Below are 27,110 nucleotides of genomic sequence, written 5' to 3' on the forward strand. Positions count from 1 at the left end.
ACATAATGGACAACACTGACAACCCTCTCCAGTGTGTTTGGCTTCTTCTTCTTCAGCTCCACTGCCACACAGAGAGCTTCAGGTTGCAACAAGATGGCGCCGGTGAGGTTGGCTGCTGTCTCACCTGCTCCACGCGTTTCATTGTATTTACTCGTCTTACACCCGGACCCGGCCCGCCGGGTCCTAAGGAACCACAGCGATGGCTGCAGGCCACGGAGGAGGCTCCGAGGGGAACGAGCGGCGTCAGGAACAGACTGAGACCCAGAGCACACCATCCACCTGCCCAGCATCCTACTCACCAGCCTCTGGAACACAAGCTGATGAACTCAGGGCCAGAATAGAGTTTTAAACTGCCTCTGTATGAATGAGACATATTTGGACTGTAATGAATTGGGTTTGATGGATGATTATAATTACAATGAATTTGATTCTAATTGGCTTGGACTGTATCTCTGAACATGCTGAGAAGACATTTGTTGTGATTTGGCACTTTATAAATAAAACTGCTTTGAATGGATGGAACACTTTCATATCTGCGAAATCTTTATTTACAGAAACACCAAAGTGTTACAGATGTTGGAGCTGAGCTCCAACTTCAGACTGTCTCAACAAAAGGAAAACAGACACCATGGAGTTATTGATGGTTTTAGTACAGTTTGATTATTGAGTAACTGGATAAACAGTCCAACAGCGTAAAGTCCCCTCACACCAGGCCGCCGCCCCCGTCAGGTTCAGGCGCTGCTCCTTCGATCAGCTCACAGCTGAACTGCTCTCTGAAGGCGGCCAGCAGGTGTGGGATGGCCTCCTCCACGCCGACGTCCGTCTGCAGCTCACAGGTCAGCGACGTCACACCTTTACCTTCGATCCCACACGGGACGATGTGGCTGAACCACGACAGGTCGGTGTTGCAGTTCAGAGCCAAACCGTGAGACGTGACGTAACGCCCACAGTGGATTCCTGGCAACAACACATTATTTAACATGAATAATCACAGATAGTCTGAAGCATCGGCCACCATTCCTGGTTCTGCTGGAGGTCTCCGTTAGAACTGAATGTTTGATTGGTTTCTTTCATTAGCATTATGAGCTGGCCTTATATAATACAACGCTAATGAACTGGAGTGTTCTATGTTTTATGACAAAGGCTCCAACAAAAGATTATTTAGCTTCTCCAGTAAGCGGACATTTGTTTGTTCTCTGCTAGCTTCCTTCTGTTCTCTGCTAGCTTCCTTCTGTTCTCTGCTAGCTTCCCTCTGTTCTATGCTAGCTTCCTTCTGTTCTCTGCTAGCTTCCTTCTGTTCTCTGCTAGCTTCCCTCTGTTCTCCGCTAGCTTCCTTCTGTTCTCTGCTAGCTTCCTTCAGTTCTCTGCTAGCTTCCTTCTGTTCTCTGCTAGCTCCCTTCTGTTCTATGCTAGCTTCCCTCTGTTCTATGCTAGCTTCCTTCTGTTCTCTGCTAGCTTCCTTCTCAGCTAACAAGCCGACTGATTTCCATTAAAATGCTAACGTTATCTGTTAAAGCATTATCTGTCTTTATTTCACCAATACTTTAAGAAGAATGAATGAATGAACGTGTGCTATAGCTCTGTTAGCTCATAGCTGCTGTGTTGTTGTTATTGGCGGCTATCGGGGGGGCTTATTGAGGGCTTTCTACACACTTGTCACTGGGATGATGTCATCGACGCGCCGCTGCAGCTCATTCCCTCCGTGCTCTGACAGTCTGACTCTGACTTCACTCAGAGTTTGTGAATATCTTTCTATGTAATCCAGTTACTTGAGGAAAGGTTTCAGCCCTAAATGTGAAACTTTAAACTGAACGTTTGAGATATTTCAGGTCATTCAGACGAACGCATGAAGAGACAAAACCTCCACAAAACTGCCCCAGAGATGCAAAACCAACCAAAAGGAGACAAACGCAGGCTGCACACAGCAGGTGTTAACGTTCCTTCTGCTTCCTTCAGCTGGTTTCTGACACACCAACGTCAGACTCAGTTTACGTACCGATGGCACAGATCTTGTTGTCTCCGACCCAAACTCCCGTGTGAGGAGACGTTGAAGCTTCGACACCGAACCGGCCGCAGAGCGCGATGACGGTCTTCTCCAGCTGATCCACATACCAACGAACGCTCTGAGGGCACAGAGCTCGCTTTAAAACACGTTCAGGTCCCCCACAGCACACCGCTGCCGCCTGCTCACCTTCCTGAAGCTGCCCAGGTTCAGCACCGGGTAGCAGACCAGCTGACCCGGCCCATGGAAGGTGATGAGCCCGCCTCGGTTGGTGCGGTGAACATCGGCCCCCAGCAGGCGCAGCTGGCCCAGCAGGTGGGCGGGGTACGGCGTGTGGCGGATCCCGGTGGTGTAGACCGGCGGGTGCTGGCACAGCAGCAGAGCGTGGGCCGGACCCGACCGGTGCCGGGTCACGTAGAGCTGCTGCAGCCGTAGAGCATCCTGATAGGAAATCAGGCCCAGACGGACCACCTCCACCAGGGGCCGGCCCCCCGGCATCCAAAGCTGAGACAGAAAAACATGGAGGCCAGTGAAGACAGATGAGAACTCAGGAAAAACATCAGTCACATTGGTGTTGTTCTGAGAAACATTCAGAACACAAGACACTAAATCATGATTTAAAAGAGCTTTCCCTGAAAGTCCCTCCATGAACACATCTGGGAGGGTTAAAGCTGCTCAACATGTCAGCATCCAGGGTCCTGATCCTGGTGATCTGAACATATTAAAGTTAAATACTGTCATCTGTCCAGTATTGTGCAGCGTTGTTGGAGCTGTTCTGTCTGAAAGTTGTTTTCTACGATTTCTACGTTTTCCTTCATTCACCTTAAAAGGGAACTCCGGTGTTTTTAAACCTTATTTCTGGCATGAAATACGTTCATCTGCTCACCGAGAACAGTTTGGTGAAAGTCGGCGTCCTTCGGAAGATATTTAGAAAACTCACAACCCATATAATGGAGTAAAATTATATTTCTCTAATTAAAAAGGCAGTAAAAAGTAGGCTAACATTTGATGAGTTCTAATTCTCCTCCGTATCGTCATCAATTGACTTATAGTTAAAAGAAACACGGTCAGATTGACAGAAGACATTTCGATAGAGCTGAGTTGGTTTTCTTCCCGGTGAATTGCTCGTGTTTCGCCGCTGGATGACAGGCGCAGTGTAGCCTGTAGAGAGGAGCAGCACAACAGTCATAAAGTAAATTTTGTTGTCAGTAACACCTGAACTCAGATAAAACTTTCAGCCCCACTTCCGGAGGAGATTATTACATCTCATGTAAATCCACAACAAACCTGAAATCTACTTTTAACTCAGAGAAGACTTTGCAGAACCTGCCTGAGAATCTTCCTGTTTTTAGAGTTTTTACAGTATCACACAAATCCAGTTACTATAATCTGAACAAACATCTGTCCGCCGCAAACAGCTGTTGCTCACAGAGAATTCGGCTTTCTGGTTTCACTGAATATAAACTTCTAAAAGCCTTTCAAAGGTGTTGCAGTCCCCAGCGTGTCATTGAGCAGCCGTTTGACCTCCGTGACACGCTGACAGAAACCGGACAGAAGCAGATTAAAGTCACTTCCGGTGTGTCGCGGCTTCGTCTTTTAGTTTATTTCATTTCAGGGTCGTTACCTGCCTAAAAGGACCGCACGAGCTCAGGAATCCTCCTCCACCCGCTGGAACCGCGTCTCCATTCTTCTTCTGATGTGAAATCCATGTTGACTTCCGGTTGACGCAGCGCTGCGCTGCAGCCCAACCGGAAGTGAACAAGCCTTTCATAATAAATCATTTATCTATTCCAAATATCACTGATTTCGTGTTTTTACGGTTAATATATTTACACTGGGACGGAAAGCCATATACACAAAGAAACGTTAAGCTCTGGGATTATTTCTTTGTTCTTAAACAGTGGATACAATATATTTGATTAAAACTAAACTGTAATAAATGTGACACAAATGGCTTTTTTCCATACAGAAAGTTGTTTTATGTAAGCAAATCTAACCAATCGTGCTGGAGGAGTGAGTCACGTAATACTTTTTTTACAGTGTTGTTCATTTTTATTATTTATTGATCAATAAACAGAGATAGAGGCTTTAAAATGGTGTGAAAATGTTCAAAAGTTGAAACAACTAACAGCGAATTTAGTATTTAATTGAATATTGCATCCATGAAACCCTGTTTCTGCCAGTAAAATATACAAATAAAGAAGAAAATCGGTTCTGACTGAAACTCATGATCATAGTTGAAACTTTTAGACTTTAATTATAAACTGGATGTTAAATGATTAATTTTCATCCAGATTTCTAAATTTTCTCTGTAAAGCCTCAGGGTATCTTTATATTTGAATATTTTTTCAGTTTATTTCTTATTCTTCACCTTTTCTGATGGAGTATTTCTTCTTCACTGACCTCTCCCACTCTGGTTTCTGTGATAAACAACCTGAGTTGGAGCCAGTGTTTTACTTTGAAGGTCAGACCTCAGGCTCGCGCCGCCGCGTTCCAGCTCCGTGGTTGGCGGGCTGCACGCGCGTCCACTCTGCGCTCGCGCTGTTTCGGCGGCGGCAGGGCGGGGTTTGTTGTGAGAGCGGACCGGAGAGAGGAAGATGGCGACCGCAGGGTCCGCCGAACACCCTGGCAGTCCGGCCAGCGTTGCCGCCGACACGTCCCGGCCGGTGTCCGGGCCCGGAGTCCGGCTGCGGTCAGGCTCCAGCCCGCCGGAAAACGACGCGAAGAAGTGCGCAGCCTGCGAGGAGCTCCAGCCCGGCGAGAACCCGGCCTGCGGACACCCGGCCTGTCCGCTCGGTCTGGCCCGGAGACACTCGGGCAGCGAGGAGCGGCTTCGGAAGAGGAGCGAGCCCGAGAGGTGCAGCAGCAAGGCGGGCAGGAGGAGCAGCGATAGCCGGAGAGGTGGGTGTCTTTAAGCGGGGAAACTCCGGTTTCTGGGTGTTTCACCAAAGGAAAACAGAGTTTTACACCATATTTCAGCTTCTCAGGAGCAAACTTTGATAAAGTTTAAGGAGCCCGAGGCCTGACAGTTAAAACAACTGGTTACTGAAACTAGCAGGTTTGAAGCAGTTAGTTAGTGAGAGCTGAGGTTAAAGTGTCCTTCTGGACTTCTGTGGAGCTGATCAATGAGAGCATCAGGTAAACGGGTCACATGACTGGCCCGGGTTTATCTGGGAGTCTTTCTGCAGATTCTGCTCAGGTCCTCCCAGGACTTGTCCGGACTTGTAGAGCTGGAGGAGGAGCTCTGAGCACAGCTCTGCTGTTGCTCCTCACTCCCAGCAAGGGTTTGTCTCCTTTAGGTCATTTCAAATGTGATCTTTGGTCGTCGGTAATTCCTCAGAGATGAATAAGATAATAATAATAAGTGCATAAAGTCTGGAGCTGTGTGAAGAACACAGAGCAGATAACAGTTTAATGTGAACTCACTGTAACAGCCGTCCTGTCTCCTCAGAAGTCTTCGTCTGTCCGGCTCTCATCCCAAAGTCTGCGGAGGTTCTGTCCGGTCCGATGGGGAAACACAAGGTGAGTCCGTGCACCTGACCCAGGACCAGCCGTGGTTCTGTACAGCAGCCTAATCTGATGAAGAGCAGCTTCCTGATGAAGAGCAGCTTCCTCAGACTGAGGAAGAGCAGCTTCCTGATGAAGAGCAGCTTCCTCAGACTGATGAAGAGCAGCTTCCTCAGACTGATGAAGAGCAGCTTCCTGATGAAGAGCAGCTTCCTGATGAAGAGCAGCTTCCTCAGACTGATGAAGAGCAGCTTCCTCAGGCTGATGAAGAGCAGCTTCCTCAGACTGATGAAGAGCAGCTTCCTCAGACTGATGGCTGCTTCACTGACATCAGTGATTATGGGAAGAATGAACTCTGAGGCTGCTGTGTTTCAGCTGCTGGCGTCGGAGGACAGAGACGAGGCGAGGAGGAGGAACTCTGTGATCTGCAAAGACGAGTCGGGATCAGAGCTGGTGGGTCTGGAGCAGTTAAAGGAAATCAGGAAAGTTGGAAAAGTCTTTTTCCCGTTCTGGTTCGTCTGAGCTTTGCTTTTTACTCTCAGGGAGTTCTGTCGGACTCTGAGAACGAAGAGCCGATCAGCCGCAGGATCCGAAACATCTCAGCCTTCATCAGGAAAACCAAGAACTCCTCAGCGTTCAGCAGGTGAGCTTTCCAACAGATCCTGAACTCATCACGAGCAGAACTGCGTGACCTCTGACCTCTGAGCGTTTCTTCTTCAGTGGTTGTCAGAGAAGTCGCAGCTGCACCGACCCGATGGAGGACCGAGGAGGGAAGCTGAAGGTGGTCGTCCAGCCCGCGGCCGCCATGGAGCGGGTACGTTTCCGTTAGTGACCACGGCGCCTCAGAGCCGACGCCAGCAGCCCGGTTCTGACCCGTCTGTTCCTCTCTGTCTGCCAGGTGGGGATCAGCCACAGCTCGGCGGCGGGGATCCTCCTCTCCTCGGAGAACAGCCGCTCCATCTCGGCTCCCATCACCGCCCCCGACCGGCGGCTCACCTGGAGGGCGGTTCTGACCTCATCCGTCCCTCTGGGCCTCCCCCCGACCCGGCCCGAACGCTCCATCAGCCCCGAGAGCAACGACAGCATCTCCGAGGAGCTCAACCACTTCAAGCCCATCGTGTGCTCGCCGTGCACGCCGCCCAAACGCCTGCCGGACGGCCGGCTCCTGGAGCCCACCATCGTGAAGTCCACGCCCCGGAACCTGACCCGCGGGCTGCAGAAGGCCACCAGCTACGAGGCCAGCCCGGCCGTCCTGCAGAAGTGGCGTCAGATCGAGCTGGACCGGCAGAACCTCAAACTGAACTCCAAGGCCACGCTGACCAGCCCGGTCGGCGAGCTCCACAGGACCAACGGCGGCGATCCGTGGCGGGCGGGAGATGGCGTGGCGTCCAACAAGAGGAGGCTGCTGTTTGAGCCTCCGGCCACAGACTCTGTAAAGATCCGGGTCCCCGCGATCCGCTACAGCACCGCGCCGCGAGGCTGTTCGGACTCTGAGCCGGCGGGCGCCACCCCGGAGTCCTGCAGCGGGGCGGCGCCGCTCAGCCGGAGGCCGTCGTTCTCGCCCTACAGCAAGAACTCGGGTTTCCAGCGTAAACTTGTGCCAAACGACCCGCAGAGTGGCGGCGTCCACAACCAGTCTACCTCGAGGCGGGGCAAGAAGAGGAAACAGAAGACCAAACATCTGGACCCGGAACCGAAGAGGAGCCGACCCGGCAGCCGGGCGGCGCAGGATCGGCTCCTCGGTCAGATCCAGCAGGACCGGGCGCTCGCCCTGAAGCTGCAGAGACAGTTCGACCTGGAGAGCCGGAGCGCCGGCCGCAGGCCCAGCCCCGACCAGTACTTCCTGCGGTCCTGGAGGTCCACGCAGAACCGCAGGAGGCGGGGCCTGAGGAGGTCCAGACGGATCAACAAGAAGCACTGAAATATGCAAAGTCCCCGAATGTTTCACAGCAGACTGACGAACGTCTTCCAAACACCAGCAGAGCACCAAAAACTGGGCTCAGCAGGTTCCACTGAACACCCAACGGACCTGACTGAGCCCGGTTCTGAACCAGAACCCAATCAGCTTGAGTTGTTTTCAACTTTTGATCTATTAAATGATTGACAGGTCCAGAGAAGTGTTGATTTGTTTCTGCACATCATTGACCCGGTTTAACCAAAAGCCCCTGGTACCCCAGGTACCAAACCCGGCTGATCAGTTGGTCGGAGCTTCAGTCTAACCCATCAGTACCATTGTTTGTTGGCCAATAACGTGTTCAGAACCCCACAGGAAGGAGATCAGATTAACCGGGTCGTACAGAGGCATAAAGCCAGAACCTCCTGGTTTATTTCAGCAGTGTAAAGATGAAAGGTGCAGGAAGCCCGTCTCATCGGCCCGATTTCTGCTGCTGCTCCTCATCGGGTCGAAGGATCGGGTCGGATAGATAGAACTCTGAACTTTGGGCTCAGACAGAACGTCACAAGGTTAAAGTCCGATGGAGGAAAACTTCTTCAGGACTCAGGAAAAGCTCTGAATCACAGTTAGGATGTAAGTCCAGTCGTTATAAAAGCTGCAGCTGCAAGGAATTGTGGGACAGAAAAAGGTCCCTAACCCTCGTCGAGGAAGCATAGGAGCTCCCTTCTCTCCTAAAGGACGGTCCGGTGTTTCCTAAAGGAGATCCTTAAGGAAGCGTCGGAGCTCCTTTCTCTCCTGAAGGACGGTCCGGTGTTTCCTAAAGGAGATCCTTAAGGAAGCGTCGGAGCTCCTTTCTCTCATGAAGGACGGTCCGGTGTTTCCTAAAGGAGATCCTTAAGGAAGCGTCGGAGCTCCTTTCTCTCCTGAAGGACGGTCCGGTGTTTCCTCAAGGAGATCCTTAAGGAAGCGTCGGAGCTCCTTTCTCTCCTGAAGGACGGTCCGGTGTTTCCTAAAGGAGATCCTTAAGGAAGCGTCGGAGCTCCTTTCTCTCAGGAAGGACGGTCCGGTGTTTCCTAAAGGAGATCCTTAAGGAAGCGTCGGAGCTCCTTTCTCTCATGAAGGACGGTCCGGTGTTTCCTAAAGGAGATCCTTAAGGAAGCGTCGGAGCTCCTTTCTCTCCTGAAGGACGGTCCGGTGTTTCCTAAAGGAGATCCTTAAGGAAGCGTCGGAGCTCCTTTCTCTCAGGAAGGACGGTCCGGTGTTTCCTAAAGGAGATCCTTAAGGAAGCGTCGGAGCTCCTTTCTCTCAGGAAGGACGGTCCGGTGTTTCCTAAAGGAGATCCTTAAGGAAGCGTCGGAGCTCCTTTCTCTCCTGAAGGACGGTCCGGTGTTTCCTAAAGGAGATCCTTAAGGAAGCGTCGGAGCTCCTTTCTCTCATAAAGGTCCGGTGTTTCCTAAAGGAGATCCTTAAGGAAGCGTCGGAGCTCCTTTCTCTCATGAAGGACGGTCCGGTGTTTCCTAAAGGAGATCCTTAAGGAAGCGTCGGAGCTCCTTTCTCTCAGGAAGGACGGTCCGGTGTTTCCTAAAGGAGATCCTTAAGGAAGCGTCGGAGCTCCTTTCTCTCCTGAAGGACGGTCCGGTGTTTCCTAAAGGAGATCCTTAAGGAAGCACGGAGCTCCTTTCTCTCATAAAGGACGGTCCGGTGTTTCCTAAAGGAGATCCTTAAGGAAGCGTCGGAGCTCCTTTCTCTCCTGAAGGACGGTCCGGTGTTTCCTAAAGGAGATCCTTAAGGAAGCGTCGGAGCTCCTTTCTCTCAGGAAGGACGGTCCGGTGTTTCCTAAAGGAGATCCTTAAGGAAGCGTCGGAGCTCCTTTCTCTCAGGAAGGACGGTCCGGTGTTTCCTAAAGGAGATCCTTAAGGAAGCGTCGGAGCTCCTTTCTCTCAGGAAGGACGGTCCGGTGTTTCCTAAAGGAGATCCTTAAGGAAGCGTCGGAGCTCCTTTCTCTCAGGAAGGACGGTCCGGTGTTTCCTAAAGGAGATCCTTAAGGAAGCGTCGGAGCTCCTTTCTCTCATGAAGGACGGTCCGGTGTTTCCTAAAGGAGATCCTTAAGGAAGCGTCGGAGCTCCTTTCTCTCAGGAAGGACGGTCCGGTGTTTCCTAAAGGAGATCCTTAAGGAAGCGTCGGAGCTCCTTTCTCTCAGGAAGGACGGTCCGGTGTTTCCTAAAGGAGATCCTTAAGGAAGCGTCGGAGCTCCTTTCTCTCAGGAAGGACGGTCCGGTGTTTCCTAAAGGAGATCCTTAAGGAAGCGTCGGAGCTCCTTTCTCTCAGGAAGGACGGTCCGGTGTTTCCTAAAGGAGATCCTTAAGGAAGCGTCGGAGCTCCTTTCTCTCAGGAAGGACGGTCCGGTGTTTCCTAAAGGAGATCCTTAAGGAAGCGTCGGAGCTCCTTTCTCTCAGGAAGGACGGTCCGGTGTTTCCTAAAGGAGATCCTTAAGGAAGCGTCGGAGCTCCTTTCTCTCAGGAAGGACGGTCCGGTGTTTCCTAAAGGAGATCCTTAAGGAAGCGTCGGAGCTCCTTTCTCTCCTGAAGGACGGTCCGGTGTTTCCTAAAGGAGATCCTTAAGGAAGCGTCGGAGCTCCTTTCTCTCAGGAAGGACGGTCCGGTGTTTCCTAAAGGAGATCCTTAAGGAAGCGTCGGAGCTCCTTTCTCTCAGGAAGGACGGTCCGGTGTTTCCTAAAGGAGATCCTTAAGGAAGCGTCGGAGCTCCTTTCTCTCCTGAAGGACGGTCCGGTGTTTCCTAAAGGAGATCCTTAAGGAAGCGTCGGAGCTCCTTTCTCTCAGGAAGGACGGTCCGGTGTTTCCTAAAGCCTGAGGATAACTTTGCTGCCTCAGTATCGTCGTCTTTTCTTGAGTTCTGAAGGAGTTTTCTTAACCTTGTCGCGTTTTTTGACCATCCGCCGTCTCTGTTCTCCTGAAGGGAAGCTCAGGTGTGGAGGTGGAACCTCATCCCGCGAGTTAAAGGTTGTTGTGACACAGATCCATTAAGTTTTTATGGTATTTATCAGTTTCCAGCCAATGATTAAAATCATCAGATCTTTCTTTATGAGGCTCTTTCCACTGAGCATCAGACGAATGTTCATGTTTAACCATGTGACTGTTCAGCGGGTTGTCATGGCAACGCATATGACCTGCACGCCGAGTCACCCGGTAAGTCACCGTACGCCACGTTTTAAGAGGAAATTAAATGAGTTTCAGCTTCTGACCCACAGCTGCCAGGCCCGGACTCGGTGGTACTTGGTACTGACTCTTCCACTTCCTCTTTGCCCTGTGGGCGGATCTCTGAATATGCTAATGAGCTCCACCCACATCTCCACCTCTGCTGAGTTCATGTAGTAAAGAACATGATGATCAGAGTCTTTAACCCTTTAAAGTTCACACTGAGACAACAAGCAAAGATCAATGATCACAATCAGTGTTTTTTTTTTCAGAGATGTTTGAGGTAAAAGTAAAAGAATTAGAAAAAGTCATGCTTTCTTTTGTCTTTACACACCTGCACCTAGTTTTAGGTGGTTTGATCGAATCCTTGATCAGACAGACTGTGGTCGGTGAAAAATGAGCTCTGCCTCACGGTAGATGGACGTCTGCTTTGGCTTTTTCACAGTAAACTCTCAAAATAAACTTTTAAATGGACTTTTAGCCAAAACAAAGCGTGTTTTCCACCTGAAACTGCTGAAACATTGCAGGTCACTTCCTGAAATGCGCACCTGGACAGAATTAACAGGTTTGTAGCTGTGTGATGTTTCATGTGACCTGACAACCCTCCCGGGCCTCACATTTCATTGGCTACCCCTATTCTGATTGGTCGGCTGTCATGTTTATCAAATGGGAACCAAAGGGAGCGTCTGCCAATCAGAGATGACGGCTCAGCTGATTTAGGGCCAGTTTTAAATCTGAAACTATGTTCAGGTCAAACTGAGGCTGTAGGAGCTGATTTGTGTTCAGTTGGTATCTGAGGTAGGAGGCGCCGTGTCTGGCTGCTCCCTGTCTACTGAGAGGTAAGGCAGTTCGATGTCTCATGTCCCTCTGAGCTGGTCCCTAAGGACGCCGGCTCAGCTGGTCCCTAAGGACGCCGGCTCTGCTGGTCCCTAAGGACGCCGGCTCTGCTGGTCCCTAAGGACGCCGGCTCAGGTGGTCCCTAAGGACGCCGGCTCTGCTGGTCCCTAAAGACGCCGGCTCTGCTGGTCCCTAAAGACCCCGGCTCAGCTGGTCCCTAAGGACGCCGGCTCTGCTGGTCCCTAAAGACGCCGGCTCCGCTGGTCCCTAAGGACGCCGGCTCTGCTGGTCCCTAAAGACCCCGGCTCAGCTGGTCCCTAAGGACGCCGGCTCTGCTGGTCCCTAAAGACGCCGGCTCTGCTGGTCCCTAAAGACGCCGGCTCAGCTGGTCCCTAAAGACCCCGGCTCTGCTGGTCCCTAAGGACGCCGGCTCAGCTGGTCCCTAAAGACGCCGGCTCAGCTGGTCCCTAAAGACGCCGGCTCTGCTGGTCCCTAAAGACGCCGGCTCAGCTGGTCCCTAAGGACGCCGGCTCTGCTGGTCCCTAAAGACGCCGGCTCTGCTGGTCCCTAAAGACGCCGGCTCAGCTGGTCCCTAAAGACCCCGGCTCTGCTGGTCCCTAAGGACGCCGGCTCAGCTGGTCCCTAAAGACGCCGGCTCAGCTGGTCCCTAAGGACGCCGGCTCTGCTGGTCCCTAAAGACGCCGGCTCAGCTGGTCCCTAAGGACGCCGGCTCAGCTGGTCCCTAAGGACGCCGGCTCAGCTGGTCCCTAAGGACGCCGGCTCTGATGGTCCCTAAAGACGCCGGCTCTGCTGGTCCCTAAAGACGCCGGCTCTGCTGGTCCCTAAAGACGCCGGCTCTGCTGGTCTCTAAGGACGCCGGCTCAGCTGGTCCCTAAAGACGCCGGCTCTGCTGGTCCCTAAAGACGCCGGCTCTGCTGGTCCCTAAAGACGCCGGCTCTGATGGTCCCTAAAGACGCCGGCTCTGCTGGTCTCTAAGGACGCCGGCTCTGCTGGTCCCTAAAGACGCCGGCTCTGCTGGTCCCTAAAGACGCCGGCTCTGCTGGTCTCTAAGGACGCCGGCTCAGCTGGTCCCTAAAGACGCCGGCTCTGCTGGTCTCTAAGGACGCCGGCTCTGATGGTCCCTAAAGACGCCGGCTCTGCTGGTCCCTAAAGACGCCGGCTCTGCTGGTCCCTAAAGACGCCGGCTCTGCTGGTCTCTAAGGACGCCGGCTCTGCTGGTCCCTAAAGACGCCGGCTCTGCTGGTCCCTAAAGACGCCGGCTCTGCTGGTCTCTAAGGACGCCGGCTCAGCTGGTCCCTAAAGACGCCGGCTCTGCTGGTCTCTAAGGACGCCGGCTCAGCTGGTCCCTAAAGACGCCGGCTCTGCTGGTCTCTAAGGACGCCGGCTCTGCTGGTCCCTAAAGACGCCGGCTCTGCTGGTCCCTAAAGACGCCGGCTCTGCTGGTCCCTAAAGACGCCGGCTCTGCTGGTCTCTAAGGACGCCGGCTCTGCTGGTCCCTAAAGACGCCGGCTCTGCTGGTCTCTAAGGACGCCGGCTCTGCTGGTCCCTAAGGACGCCGGCTCAGCTGGTCCCTAAGGACGCCGGCTCTGCTGGTCCCTAAAGACGCCGGCTCAGCTGGTCCCTAAGGACGCCGGCTCGGCTGGTCCCTAAGGAATCGCTCAGCGGTCAGTTTGTGACGGACTAATTATCAGACTGTTAGCAAACCAGTTTGCTAAGTTAGTGCTAAGCTACTAACTAGCATTTAGGTTTTATTTGTTCAGCTTTTGCAAAGTGAATATTGCCATGAAATATGAATTTGTGTCTTCTGAATTAACGACAAAAGAGGCAGACATGGGACGGGGTAGTGGGGTTTGAGGGTTTGGTGGGTCACCCTCTGTTACCCTTAGAAACAGCCACTCTTCAGCCAGTAGATGCCAGTAGCTACAACACAAGAAGTTGGTCTTTCTGTGTGTTAGCTGCAGTGTAGCTAATGTTTAAAGCTTTTTCTCTGCAAAATAAAGAACATTATGTTGTAATACCAATTAGCTTTTTTTCAAAGTTCATTTTCTTTGTGAAGTCTTTTAAGATTACAGTGACGGTGCACTTAAATGCCACAGATGCTCTGACCGCAATCTTTTGTTTTTATGGTGCAATGTTAAAAATAATCAAAGTTTATGAGCCATTCATCAGGCTCTTCCTGACTTGGGCACCCCAATAAAAGTTTCCTGGATACGCCCTGTGGGGTAGCAGATGACCCAAACGTGCGGCGTTCAGGGTCAGCACAGAAACGTGGTATGTACCGGCTCCCAGGATGCTGCACTCTGAACTGAAAGAGTGAACACACTCACAAGGCTTTGAAGCTGATGGTAACCCCGCGGGAGAAAAACAGACTGATGGCTTTCAGCAACTCTAAAACCTCCAGTCATAAATAATAAACTATCTCTGAAACTCTGGTCAAACACAGCCTTGTACTTTTGTAACTTTCAATCCATTTTATCATTAAATCTTTGTTTTATATGTTGTTTTTATATATTACACATGCATACCTTTATTTTCGCTGTCATTTCATCGTATGCATGATCTTATGTTATACTTTTACATGAGCGCGCACGCTTCCTCCTCGGCTACGCGCGCCGGAATGACACGTAGGACGTGGCTTCAGATGAGCCAATCGCGTTGTTCCAGGTCTCGGCTCCGTGTTTGTAGCGGAAGAGAAGATGGCTGCTGCGCGCAACGGGAAGAGCGGGCTGCTGGAGAAAGTAAGAGTTAAACCGTGATGTTTGAGTTGGTTTTTTAATAAAAGTCTTTGGTTGTACTTTCTCTCGGAGGTCAGACAGTCGCGCTCTGTACGGAAGATAGTTTTTATAATCAGCGTCAGAGCATCCGGTGTTAGCGGCTAAGCTAATCCTAACGTGCTAAATCTAGTCTATTCCATTGAATTAACTTTTATTTTGAATAGAACTAAAAATAAAGCTCAGAGTCAGTTGCAGCTCGGTGTCTCTTCTCTGTCCGGATGAATCCATCTGAGCTCAGAATGCAGCTCTTTGTCTGCGGCTCTGTTTCCAGCTGTTCCAGCTGCACTCGTCTCCTCTCAGAAAATACCACATTTGTGATAGATGTGCAAACAGTACACTTACAAACAGACAGAATATGATGCCATTCTTTAGGCGGTGATCAATGCAACTGATTGGCTTTAGTTTTGCACGTGCAGACACTCAGCTGAGCTGGTGACGTGTTCCTGAAGCATCGGACACTTTCAGCTCTCTGTTGAGTCTTAAGATTAATCTCAATTAGCGTCCATCAAACTATGAATTAAACTAACTTTCAGACTGAAGTAGCTTCAGAAACTTTTGTTTTAGAGGTGCTGATTGAGCCACCTGGAGGCTGTGACGCTCTGATTCAGCTGAGAGCGGAAGCAGCTTCAGGGAGTCAGAGGCGCCGGGTTTGTGAAACGCTCTGAATTCCACACAGAGCTGTGGGCCCTGAACGCGCCTTGATGGCAGAAGATGTTCTTCTTAAATCACAAAAAACTTTAATTTCCGGCTAAACATCCATTCAGGTGTGACTCCAACGTGATGTTCACTGAGATGCAGCTTTATTCCTGTCTGTGGCGCAGTATTCTAGAGTTTTGTATCAATAATTCCATTGATTAATCAGATAATATATACATTTGCAATTATAACTTTAAAAGAGAAACAATATAATTATTCAAATCTAGCTTTTAGTAGAGTTATTACTGGGTGTTATGGTCAGAAGGTGACAAACATTCCTCCTGATACTGATAACAGGACTATAGAACAGCAGCTATTGGCTTCCTAGCTAACATCCAGCTGTGCTAACATCCAGCTGTGCTAACACCTGTTAGCTTCTCTCCCATTGGCTCTGCTTTCATAAACTGTGTTTTAATGCAGCTGGAATCCTAATAAAGCCTCTTATTTCCCGTTTTATTGTCTGTTGTCAGACAACACAGTGACTAACAGCAGCTATTAGCTTCCTAGCTAACATCCAGCTGTGCTAACACCTGTTAGCTTCTCTCCCATTGGCTCTGCCTTCATAAACTGTGTTTTAATGCAGCTGGAATCCTAATAAAGCCTCTTATTTCCCGTTTTATTGTCTGTTGTCAGACAACACAGTGACTAACAGCAGCTATTAGCTTCCTAGCTAACATCCAGCTGTGCTAACACCTGTTAGCTTCTCTCCCATTGGCTCTGCCTTCATAAACTGTGTTTTAATGCTGCTGGAATCCTAATAAAGCCTCTTATTTCCCGTTTTATTGTCTGTTATCAGACAACACAGTGACTAACAGCAGCTAACACGACACCTTAACCAGCAGCCTCTGATTTTACAGATAAAACATTGTCTGATAAAATGAGCTCAGCCAATCAGTGAGGTATTGATCCATTGATCCCGTGTGTTTCAGTGGAGGATCGATGAGAAGCCGGTGAAGATCGATAAATGGGACGGAGCGGCGGTGAAGAACTCTCTGGATGACGCCGCTAAGAAGGTTTGATTTGTCCAAACGGGTCATGTGGAGTTTCTGTGGCTGCTGTCTGATGGTCGATTGGTATCAGAATAAAGATTGATTGATAAGCACAGTTCTGGGTCTATGTTGGAGCTCCAGCTGAGCTGAAACCAAAACCAGTGTGATGAGGAAAATGTCCGAGCTGTGGATGAACCCACCTGACCACCAGGCTTCTGTAGGCGTGTCCTCACCTGTCTGTAACCCTGCAGGTGCTGCTGGAGAAGTACGGCTATGTGGAGAACTTTCAGCTGGTGGACGGCCGTCTGCTGATCTGCACGGTTTCCTGTCTGTTCGCCATGGTGGCGCTGGTCTGGGACTACCTGCACCCCTTCCCAGAGTCCAGACCCGTCCTGGCCTGCTGCGTCGTGTCATATCCTTTAACACCTGAATCTGTCTGATCTCACCTGGATACGCCTCCCTAAGAGGTCAAAGGAGGAGACGTTAGCTGTAACCAGGCTTCTCTTGTAGAACGCACAGAAACAATCGTGAAATGTTTGGAGAAAAGATCAAATAACTCTAAAAACTTCTGAAAGTGTCTTCATGTCAAACCTCTGAAGGCCTCAGTCTGACTGAACCGGTTTGAACTGGTTTGTGTTCCACCTGTCCTGTGCTCCTTAACTCGTCTTCATCACATACTTCATCATGATGGGCATCCTGACTCTGTACACTTCCTACAAGGAGAAGAACATCTTCCTGATGTCCCTGCAGAAAGATCCGGCCGGGATGGATCCAGATCACATCTGGCAGCTGTCGTCCTCCCTCAAAAGGTCAGAGTCCGACCAGCTGCTGCTGCACACATTGAACAGCGCTAAACAACGGTACACAGCGCTAAACAACGGTACACAGCGCTAAACAACGGTACACAGCGCTAAACAACGGTACACAGCGCTAAACAACGGTACACAGCGCTAAACAGCGCTAAACAACGGTACACAACGCTAAACAACGGTACACAGCGCTAAACAACGGTACACAGCGCTAAACAGCGTTAAACAACGGTACACAACGCTAAACAACGGTACACAGCGCTAAACAACGGTACACAGCGCTAAACAGCGCTAAACAGCGCTAAACAACGGTACACAGCGCTAAACAACGGTACACAGCGCTAAACAACGGTACACAGCGCTAAACAACGGTACACGACGCTAAACAGCGCTAAACAACGGTACACAGCGCTAAACAACGGTACACAGCGCTAAACAACGGTACACAGCGCTAAACAACGGTACACAACGCTAAACAACGGTACACAGCGCTAAACAACGGTACACAGCGCTAAACAACGGTACACAGCGCTAAACAACGGTACACAGCGCTAAACAACGGTACACAGCGCTAAACAACGGTACACAGCGCTAAACAACGGTACACAGCGCTAAACAACGGTACACAGCGCTAAATAACGGTACACAACGCTAAACAACGGTACACAACGCTACACAACGCTAAACAGCGCTAAACAACACTAAACAACGCTAAACAACGGTAAACAGCGCTAAACAACGGTACACAGCGCTAAACAACGGTACACAGCGCTAAACAACGCTAAACCACGGTACACAGCGCTAAACAACGATACACAGCGCTAAACAACACTAAACAACGTTACACAGCGCTAAGCAGCGGTACACAGCGCTAAGCAACGGTACACAGCGCTAAACAACGCTAAACAACGTTAAACAACGGTACACAGCGCTAAACAACGGTACACAGCGCTAAACAACGGTACACAGCGCTAAACAACGCTAAACCACGGTACACAGCGCTAAACAACGGTACACAGCGCTAAACAACGGTACACAGCGCTAAACAACGGTACACGACGCTAAACAGCGCTAAACAACGGTACACAGCGCTAAACAACGGTACACAGCGCTAAACAACGGTACACAGCGCTAAACAGCGCTAAACAACGGTACACAGCGCTAAACAACGGTACACAGCGCTAAACAACGGTACACAGCGCTAAACAACGGTACACGACGCTAAACAGCGCTAAACAACGGTACACAGCGCTAAACAACGGTACACAGCGCTAAACAACGGTACACAGCGCTAAACAACGGTACACAACGCTAAACAACGGTACACAGCGCTAAACAACGGTACACAGCGCTAAACAACGGTACACAGCGCTAAACAACGGTACACAGCGCTAAACAACGGTACACAGCGCTAAACAACGGTACACAGCGCTAAACAGCGCTAAACAACACTAAACAACGCTAAACAATACTAAACAACGGTACACAGCGCTAAACAACGGTACACAGCGCTAAACAACGGTACACAATGGTACACAGCGCTAAACAACGCTAAGCAACACTAAACAACGGTAAACAGCGCTAAACAACGGTACACAGCGCTAAACAACGGTACACAACGGTACACAACGCTAAACAACGGTACACAGCGCTAAACAACGGTACACAGCGCTAAACAACGGTACACAGCGCTACACAACGCTAAACAGCGCTAAACAACACTAAACAACGCTAAACAACACTAAGCAACACTAAACAACGGTAAACAGCGCTAAACAACGGTACACAGCGCTAAACAACGGTACACAGCGCTAAACAACGCTAAACCACGGTACACAGCGCTAAACAACGCTAAACCACGGTACACAGCGCTAAACAACGCTAAACCACGGTACACAGCGCTAAACAACGATACACAGCACTAAACAACACTAAACAACGTTACACAGCGCTAAGCAACGGTACACAGCGCTAAGCAACGGTACACAGCGCTAAACAACGCTAAACAACGTTAAACAACGGTACACAGCGCTAAACAACGGTACACAGCGCTAAACAACGGTACACAACGGTACACAGCGCTAAACAACGCTAAACAACACTAAACAACGCTAAGCAACACTAAACAACGGTAAACAGCGCTAAACAACGGTACACAGCGCTAAACAACGGTACACAACGGTACACAACGCTAAACAACGGTACACAGCGCTAAACAACGGTACACAGCGCTAAACAACGGTACACAGCGCTAAACAACGGTACACAGCGCTAAACAACGGTACACAACGCTAAACAACGGTACACAACGCTAAACAGCGCTAAACAACACTAAACAACGCTAAACAACACTAAGCAACACTAAACAACGGTAAACAGCGCTAAACAACGGTACACAGCGCTAAACAACGGTACACAGCGCTAAACAACGCTAAACCACGGTACACAGCGCTAAACAACGCTAAACCACGGTACACAGCGCTAAACAACGATACACAGCGCTAAACAACACTAAACAACGTTACACAGCGCTAAGCAACGGTACACAGCGCTAAGCAACGGTACACAGCGCTAAACAACGCTAAACAACGTTAAACAACGCTAAACAACGGTACACAACGCTAAACAACGGTACATAGTGCTAAACAACGCTAAACAGCGCTAAACAACGGTACACAGCGCTAAACAACGGTACATAGTGCTAAACAACGCTAAACAGCGCTAAACAACGGTACACAGCGCTAAACAGCGCTAAACAACGGTTGTTTAAACGATTGACCGTCCTCTGCCTGTTGTGATTAAATCCGTTTGTGATGCTCTCCAGGTTTGATGATCAGTACAGCCTCAGAGTTTCCTTCACTGACGGGAACACGAAGAACTCGCGGGACGCAGAGTTCACCAAGTCGGTGTCGGTGTTCTTCGATGAGAACGGGACGCTGGTGATGGACCAGTTTGAGAAGTACGTCTCCAAGCTGCACGACACGCTGGCCACGGACAAGAAAACCAAATAATCCCAGCAGTTCCCGCCCTGACTCGTCTGTCCCGTCCTCCTTCAGTTTGTTGGTTTCAGTTTGGACTCAGACAGCTGACCCGGTTCTGGTCATCCACATTAAACCCGGTGGTTCTGAATGATGTGATCCAGACACCCTTGTGTTCAGAGGATCTTATAAAACAATCCTGACTGTAAGAAGCTGTGTTTCCGTCAGTCACCAGAACCAGACTTCAGTCCAGTTCTGACCACAGAACAGTTGGTTTCCTGGTCCAGCTGCTTGCTGTGGACCGGAGGTCCGGTGAAACAGAACCTGACCTTTATCTACGCAGAGTGAAGCTCACATCTTCATTTAAAACGGTTCCTGGCGGGTTGGACCAGAACCTGCTGAATCATCTGGTTCTGGAGACAAACTGAAACCAGCTGAGAAGAAGGAGTGACTTTAACGCTGTCATCTGTCCTGACCCGGCCCGTTTCTTGTTTCAATCTGGTTTAAAGGAGCAGAACTCGGCTGGGTGGAGCCGGTCCAAATCAGTATTTTCTGTTAGAAACATTTCAGCTTTTCTTGCTTTAGAAACATTTTCTTTTGTTAAGCCGGAGCAGAACCGGTGAGGGCAGCTGTTGGGTTTATTTGGTAAAAAGTTGGGGTCGAGCGGGTCCACCTGCAGTGATGGACAGAACCGTCTGATCTTCATCAGGCAGCAGGAAGTGGACTGAAGGTCAACTTTATTTTTTTATTTTCTCTGTGGCTTCTGTCAGAAAGTTCTATTAAAGACGGATGTTGTTACCAGAACTCTGCAGCTTGTTGTGTCTGAGCCCGGCTCACAGGGAGGCTCCACCCCACTGACGGTCCTGGAAAACAGAACCAGAACAGGTGCTGGGTGGAGCTGAATGGGTCTGAAACTCCAGATGTTGAATAAATGTTCTCCAGAACATCTGATCCTGTTACAGGAAGGTATCGGAGATAATAAAGAACATTACTTCATTATCAGAGTTTGGAAGTGAAGAATAAAGATAAAAGGTAAATAAAGTGCTGCTGATCCTCCTGTCCGGACCGGGCCCGAAGGAACCGGACCGGTGGAACAGTTTCAGTGTCTGTGCTGCAGTGGCACAGCTCAGCCAGCAGGTGGAGCTCCGCTGCTGTTGGTGGGGAGGTGAAGAACCTGGAGAGAACATGAGATCACTTCAGGTCTGCAGAATCCTGCTGATTATTCAGCATCAGCCGAGTCCAACATTTCTGTGGTTCTGACTGAAGCTTTTAGATCCATTAGATCCTTCTGAAGCAGCCTCTGACTGAAACTGATGTCATCATCTCTGATCTCTCATCCTGCTCTCTTTCTACAGATTTTCTGTTTCTAATGAAGTTTGTTTTCCAGATTTAGTCCAAATTCTCACATTTAAACTTAACTTCGCCTCCTGGAATCAGACTGACTGTTTCTTCTTCTTCCTGAAATAATAAAAAGTTTAAATAAAGTGTTGCATCCATCCAACAATAAGAGTTTTAGAATCAGCTCGTCATCATGTTCAACAGGTTGTCCTCTATAGAGAGGGGGCGGGGCCATGTTGGCTGTGGGAGGGGCTCGTCACGGGGGCGGGGCCATGTTGGCTGTGGGAGGGGCTCGTCACGGGGGCGGGGCCATGTTGGCTGTGGGAGGGGCTCGTCACGGGGGCGGGGCCATGTTGGCTGTGGGAGGGGCTAGTCGCGGGGGCGGGGCCGGGACTCCGCAGCTGTGTGTCTCAGGTCTGAGCTCAGACTGTTACTGCCATGGCCTGTCTGATGGCCGCCTGGTCCGTGCACAACCCCACCGTGACCAACTCCATCATCATGGTAGGTGCACACACACAGAGCTGCTTCTCTTCTTTGATTACAAACAGAAAAAGTCAAATTTCTTCTCTAAAAGAGGGTTTTTAAACCATCATGGAGCCTTTTTAGACCTCAGTTATCAGTTTGTTTTATACACAGAATAATTCAGAAAAGAACAAACAACTGTCTGGTTGATAAAGATTATTGACAGTTTTGGACACATTTAGATGCAGGCTTTGGTCCTGACTCTTAAATCTTTCTCAGAATAATACTGGGAGGAGTTTTCTGAAGCAGATAAGTTCTGTTTAAAGCAAACCAGGTCGGGCTGAGCTGCTAATTTCCTGGAACCTTTAAAGTGTCCTGATCAACAGTTCTGCAGCTTTCTGAAACCTTTAAAGTGTCCTGATCAACAGTTCTGCAGCTTTCTGAAACCTTTAAAGTGTCCTGATCAACAGTTCTGCAGCTTTCTGAAACCTTTAAAGTGTCCTGATCAATAGTTCTGCAGCTTTCTGTAACCTTTAAAGTGTCCTGATCTACAGTTCTGCAGCTTTCTGAAACCTTTAAAGTGTCCTGATCAACAGTTCTGCAGCTTTCTGAAACCTTTAAAGTGTCCTGATCAACAGTTCTGCAGCTTTCTGAAACCTTTAAAGTGTCCTGATCAATAGTTCTGCAGCTTTCTGAAACCTTTAAAGTGTCCTGATCAACAGTTCTGCAGCTTTCTGAAACCTTTAAAGTGTCCTGATCAACAGTTCTGCAGCTTTCTGAAACCTTTAAAGTGTCCTGATCAATAGTTCTGCAGCTTTCTGTAACCTTTAAAGTGTCCTGATCTACAGTTCTGCAGCTTTCTGAAACCTTTAAAGTGTCCTGATCAATAGTTCTGCAGCTTTCTGAAACCTTTAAAGTGTCCTGATCAACAGTTCTGCAGCTTTCTGTAACCTTTAAAGTGTCCTGATCAACAGTTCTGCAGCTTTCTGAAACCTTTAAAGTGTCCTGATCAACAGTTCTGCAGCTTTCTGAAACCTTTAAAGTGTCCTGATCAATAGTTCTGCAGCTTTCTGAAACCTTTAAAGTGTCCTGATCAACAGTTCTGCAGCTTTCTGAAACCTTTAAAGTGTCCTGATCAACAGTTCTGCAGCTTTCTGTAACCTTTAAAGTGTCCTGATCAATAGTTCTGCAGCTTTCTGAAACCTTTAAAGTGTCCTGATCAACAGTTCTGCAGCTTTCTGAAACCTTTAAAGTGTCCTGATCAACAGTTCTGCAGCTTTCTGAAACCTTTAAAGTGTCCTGATCAATAGTTCTGCAGCTTTCTGAAACCTTTAAAGTGTCCTGATCAACAGTTCTGCAGCTTTCTGAAACCTTTAAAGTGTCCTGATCAACAGTTCTGCAGCTTTCTGAAACCTTTAAAGTGTCCTGATCAACAGTTCTGCAGCTTTCTGTAACCTTTAAAGTGTCCTGATCAACAGTTCTGCAGCTTTCTGTAACCTTTAAAGTGTCCTGATCAACAGTTCTGCAGCTTTCTGAAACCTTTAAAGTGTCCTGATCAACAGTTCTGCAGCTTTCTGTAACCTTTAAAGTGTCCTGATCAATAGTTCTGCAGCTTTCTGTAACCTTTAAAGTGTCCTGATCAACAGTTCTGCAGCTTTCTGAAACCTTTAAAGTGTCCTGATCAACAGTTCTGCAGCTTTCTGTAACCTTTAAAGTGTCCTGATCAACAGTTCTGCAGCTTTCTGTAACCTTTAAAGTGTCCTGATCAACAGTTCTGCAGCTTTCTGAAACCTTTAAAGTGTCCTGATCAATAGTTCTGCAGCTTTCTGAAACCTTTAAAGTGTCCTGATCAACAGTTCTGCAGCTTTCTGAAGCTCTTTCACAGTTTTTCTTTGGACATTTTCAGCTTTTCCCCTCATCTTCAGTCCTTGTTCCTGAGCATTTTCAGTGTTTTTTCTTTGTTCAGCCACTTAACTCTGACCTTTGACCCATTCAGGCAGAAAAAAGGCTCCTAACTCAAGGGATGAACCAGTGTTGTGTCGACACAGAACAGACAACTTAGAAAGAAGCCATTTTAAACTGGATCTTTAGGCTCTTTGTTACCAGCAGCCTGTCACAAAGACACATCATTTGTTCCCATTTCTTTAGCTGCATCTATGAAAAACAGCAAAGAAAACACAGTTTGACAGACAGAAAATAGGATTTCTGCAGCAACAAGGTGATTCCCAAAGAGCTATTAGCTGAAAACTTGGCATATCTCAGCATGGTGTGCAGTGTGTCCTTAAAACATTTGAGGAAACTGGACAAGTGGAGGACAAAAGAAGAACAGTTTGACTGATAAGTTTCTCAGCTGTCAGTTACAACCTCTTTCTGTGGTATTCAGATCTAATTTAGCAGGAAAATGAGAGAATGATCTGTGGAGCTTTTAAAGCTGGGAAACTAGAACCAGAACTTTGTTCAAGCTGGTCCAAAGGAGCTGGTTGTTTGTTTCTGGTTCTGTTTAATTTTGGGTCATGGAATCTGTCAGCAGATGAGCTTCACATTCAGATTGTAAACTCCTGAGGTGTGGGGGAGGCCTGAATAATCCTCCGATCAGGAGCTGGATGCTGGGCAGAACCTGGGTGGAGCTGGTGCTGGAGGCGGTGCTGACTCACAGCAGATGGTCAGGCTGAGCTCCGTTTGCCCGACATCTGAAGCAGATTAATGAGGAAGCAGGTCGGTCTAATCTGACCACACTCGCTGCTCCTGTCCTGACGGCTGAAAACCTGCTTCCTCTGCCGGGTTATCTGCTGCAAAACATGACCAAGCACCAGGTTCTGTGTAAAGCTCTGATGTCCAGCCAGGATTAGAGAAAGTTTCAGCTCTGGGACAGCTGCACGGATAAAAACCAGCTGTTGATTCTTCATGTCTGAATGTGAGCTCTGAGCAGAGAGGCTGAGGTGATACCCAATGCTGCTAGAAATACCTCCAACATTATCACCGTACCACAGATGGATCAGAAATTACACCGAGAAAGACTTTTCTTTACTGTCACAGACAAAAATTGTGGCAGAAATACTTCAGAGAGTCGTTTTTATTCCACCAAGTGTGCTGCAAATCAGAATTAAAGTGTTTAAAGTGTAGAAAAGCGGAATTAAAGTGTGGAAAAGTAGAATTAAAGCGTAGAAAAGCGGAATTAAAGTGTAGAAAAGCGGAATTAAAGTGTAGAAAAGCGGAATTAAAGTCTGGAAAAGTGGAATTAAAGTGTTTAAAGCGTAGAAAAGCAGAGTTAAAGTGAGTTTATTAACATCTCAAAGTTTACTGGCTGTGTAGGAGCTCATTTCCATGTTTGATCAGTAAAATAAAGTTCACTTACTTTATATTAACATGTTAATTTTAGAAGTTCCAGTAATACCAAAGCAATATTTAATTTATATATTTATACTATTAAAATTTGCTACTTTATGGCTCCAAATTTAAAACATATTTATAAATGATCAGTTCACTGTTAATAATGATTCTGCTCCAGACCCTGAAAGTGGTTCTTTGTGCAGATGTTGTGGTTCTGTTGGCTTCATGGAGCACAGACCTGCAGCAGGTAGCTGGGATGCTCTGTTCCTTTGGTGCATTATTGTTGGGTTTCTGTCTCAGGTGGATCTGTCTGGTTCACAGGTGGAGGTCGGACAGAACATCGGTACCAGTCACACAGTCATCAGCCCAACACGAGCTGCTGTAGTGACTGAAAGATCATGGGGAGGTCTGGGGCTCCTGGGGCCCCCGCAGGGGGGCATTTGCAAGATGAATGATTGACTCTCTTAAGAATGTTCTGTGCTCTGAGACAAAAAGAAACCTGGAAACAAGTCGGTTGAGTCATAATCAGAGTGTTCTCACTCCAGTCTCTAATCCAACTTCCAGAATACCAACGGGCCCCCAGACCTGATGCTGGACCCTCGGATGGTGTGCGTTTCCATGGATGAGATGGTCAACAAGCGTCAGACGGGCCCCCAGCAGAGGCCGCTGCTCCAGGGACACCTGAGGAGGGCGGATGGACACCTGAGGAAGGTGGACAACAACCTGACGGAGGCTCAGAGGTTCTCCTCATTACCACGAAGGCCGGCGGTGAACATTGAGTTCAAGAACGTCTCCTACTCAGTCAGAGAGGGACCGCGGTGGAGGAGGAAAGGTAGGAAGACACGCCTGAAGGCCCAGCTGCAGGTTTAAACAGCTACACATGAACACACGAGTGACACCAGAACATTAGTTGGGTTTGAGTGTTTTTTCCCTGAAGATGGTGAGTTATACGAGTCCCAGTGACCTAATCGTCTATTAGATGCTTTTATCCAAGTTACCTTCAACTTCTGATGACCTTTGAAGCTTCAGTTCAGTCATAAACTCTGGTGTCAGCATTCAATTCAATTCAATTCAATTTTATTTATATAGCGCCAGATTACAACAAATGTCATCTCAAGGCACTTAAGTAATATAGTCCAATTCAAGCCAATTGGAATTCAATTCATTGTAATCATAATCCAATTAATTCATATAGAGCTAATTAAAAAAAATAATATCAGAGCTAAGGAAACCAACAGATTGCACCGAAATGTGTCTTCAGTCCAATCTCCCGTCCTGAGCCTGTGGGACTGTGGAAAGGAACGACTCCCTTTAACAGGAAGAAACCTCTGGCAGAACCAGAACCAGGAAGGGTGGCCATCCGCCTGGACCAGCTGGGGTTTGAGAAGACAGAAAAGAGGGAAAAGAGGGGGGAAAAACACCATAACGCCATTCAAAGGATACCTGCTGGAACAGGGAAACACAAGTTAATAACCACAATAATGTCACATGTACATAAAATCAATTTTGAAATTAAACAGGAGGAAAAAGAGAGCAAAGTGAGGAAAGGTGTGACAGATGAGGTCCCCCAGCAGTCTAAGCCTATAGCAGCTTAACTATGGGATGTTTCAGGATTACCTGAGCCATCCCTAACTATAAGCTTTATCGAAAAGAAAAGTTTTAAGCCTAATCTTAAAAGTGGAAAGGGTGTCTGCTTCCTGGACATTTACTGGCAGCTTATTCCACAAGAGAGGGGCCTGATAACTGAAGGCTCTACCTCCCATTCTACTTTTAGAAACTCTGGGAACAACAAGTAAACCTGCAGTTTGGGAGCGAAGTGCTCTGTTAGGAAAATATCTTACAATGAGATCTTTAAGATATGATGGAGCTCGGTCATTAAGAGCTTTATATGTGAGGAGAAGAATCTTAAATTCTATTCTGAATTTAACAGGGAGCCAATGAAGAGAAGCTAAAACTGGAGAAACATGATCTCTGCTGTTAGATCTCATCAGAACTCTGGCTGCAGGGTTTTGGATCAGCTGGAGGCTTTTCAGAGAATCTGTGGGACAGAACAATAATAAGGAATTACAGTAGTTCAGTCCTGAAGGAACAGATGCATGGAGCAGTTTCTCTGCATCACCCGGAGACAGGATGGTCCTGATTTATTACGAAGGTGAAAGAAGGCAGAAACCAGTTTTATATGTGCGTCAAATGATAAATTCTGGTCAAAAATAACTCCAAGGTTCCTCACTGTAGAACTAGAAGCCAAGGAAATACCA

General features: G+C 48.5%; 4 protein-coding genes across 4 annotated transcripts in view; 3 read left to right on the forward strand and 1 right to left on the reverse strand.

The window, feature by feature from the left end:
• Nucleotides 1-638: 638 nt before the first annotated feature.
• lipt2 (lipoyl(octanoyl) transferase 2) lies at nt 639-3,724 on the reverse strand. The gene is made up of 4 exons (XM_072391829.1): nt 3,627-3,724; nt 2,192-2,506; nt 1,997-2,123; nt 639-957 (listed from the first exon to the last, which is right to left on the reverse strand). Exons 2-4 carry the CDS (start codon nt 2,498-2,500, stop codon nt 704-706), a joined length of 690 nt encoding a protein of 229 aa, XP_072247930.1. The 5' UTR covers nt 2,501-2,506; nt 3,627-3,724; the 3' UTR covers nt 639-703.
• Nucleotides 3,725-4,517: 793 nt separating this feature from the next.
• rnf169 (ring finger protein 169) lies at nt 4,518-7,618 on the forward strand. Its single transcript, XM_072391817.1, has 6 exons — nt 4,518-4,903; nt 5,454-5,524; nt 5,885-5,962; nt 6,052-6,152; nt 6,230-6,323; nt 6,408-7,618. The coding sequence occupies exons 1-6, from the start codon at nt 4,600-4,602 to the stop codon at nt 7,428-7,430; spliced, it is 1,671 nt and encodes a 556-aa protein (XP_072247918.1). The 5' UTR covers nt 4,518-4,599; the 3' UTR covers nt 7,431-7,618.
• Nucleotides 7,619-14,103: 6,485 nt separating this feature from the next.
• spcs2 (signal peptidase complex subunit 2) lies at nt 14,104-20,529 on the forward strand. The gene is made up of 5 exons (XM_072391831.1): nt 14,104-14,214; nt 15,876-15,959; nt 16,187-16,346; nt 16,609-16,744; nt 19,569-20,529. The coding sequence occupies exons 1-5, from the start codon at nt 14,173-14,175 to the stop codon at nt 19,753-19,755; spliced, it is 609 nt and encodes a 202-aa protein (XP_072247932.1). The 5' UTR covers nt 14,104-14,172; the 3' UTR covers nt 19,756-20,529.
• A 969-nt stretch (nt 20,530-21,498) lies between these two features.
• The window catches only part of abcg1 (ATP-binding cassette, sub-family G (WHITE), member 1), a 32,673-nt gene continuing 27,061 nt past the window's right edge, over nt 21,499-27,110 (forward strand). The window contains exons 1-2 of the mRNA XM_072391837.1: nt 21,499-21,561; nt 25,417-25,684. Coding sequence (XP_072247938.1) covers nt 21,499-21,561; nt 25,417-25,684 — 331 coding nt within the window. The remainder of the gene's footprint in view (nt 21,562-25,416; nt 25,685-27,110) is intronic.

The sequence above is a fragment of the Leuresthes tenuis genome, unplaced genomic scaffold (assembly GCF_036924035.1).
Source record: "Leuresthes tenuis unplaced genomic scaffold, fLeuTen1.0.hap1 SCAF_9, whole genome shotgun sequence".
Classification (NCBI taxonomy): domain Eukaryota; kingdom Metazoa; phylum Chordata; class Actinopteri; order Atheriniformes; family Atherinopsidae; genus Leuresthes; species Leuresthes tenuis.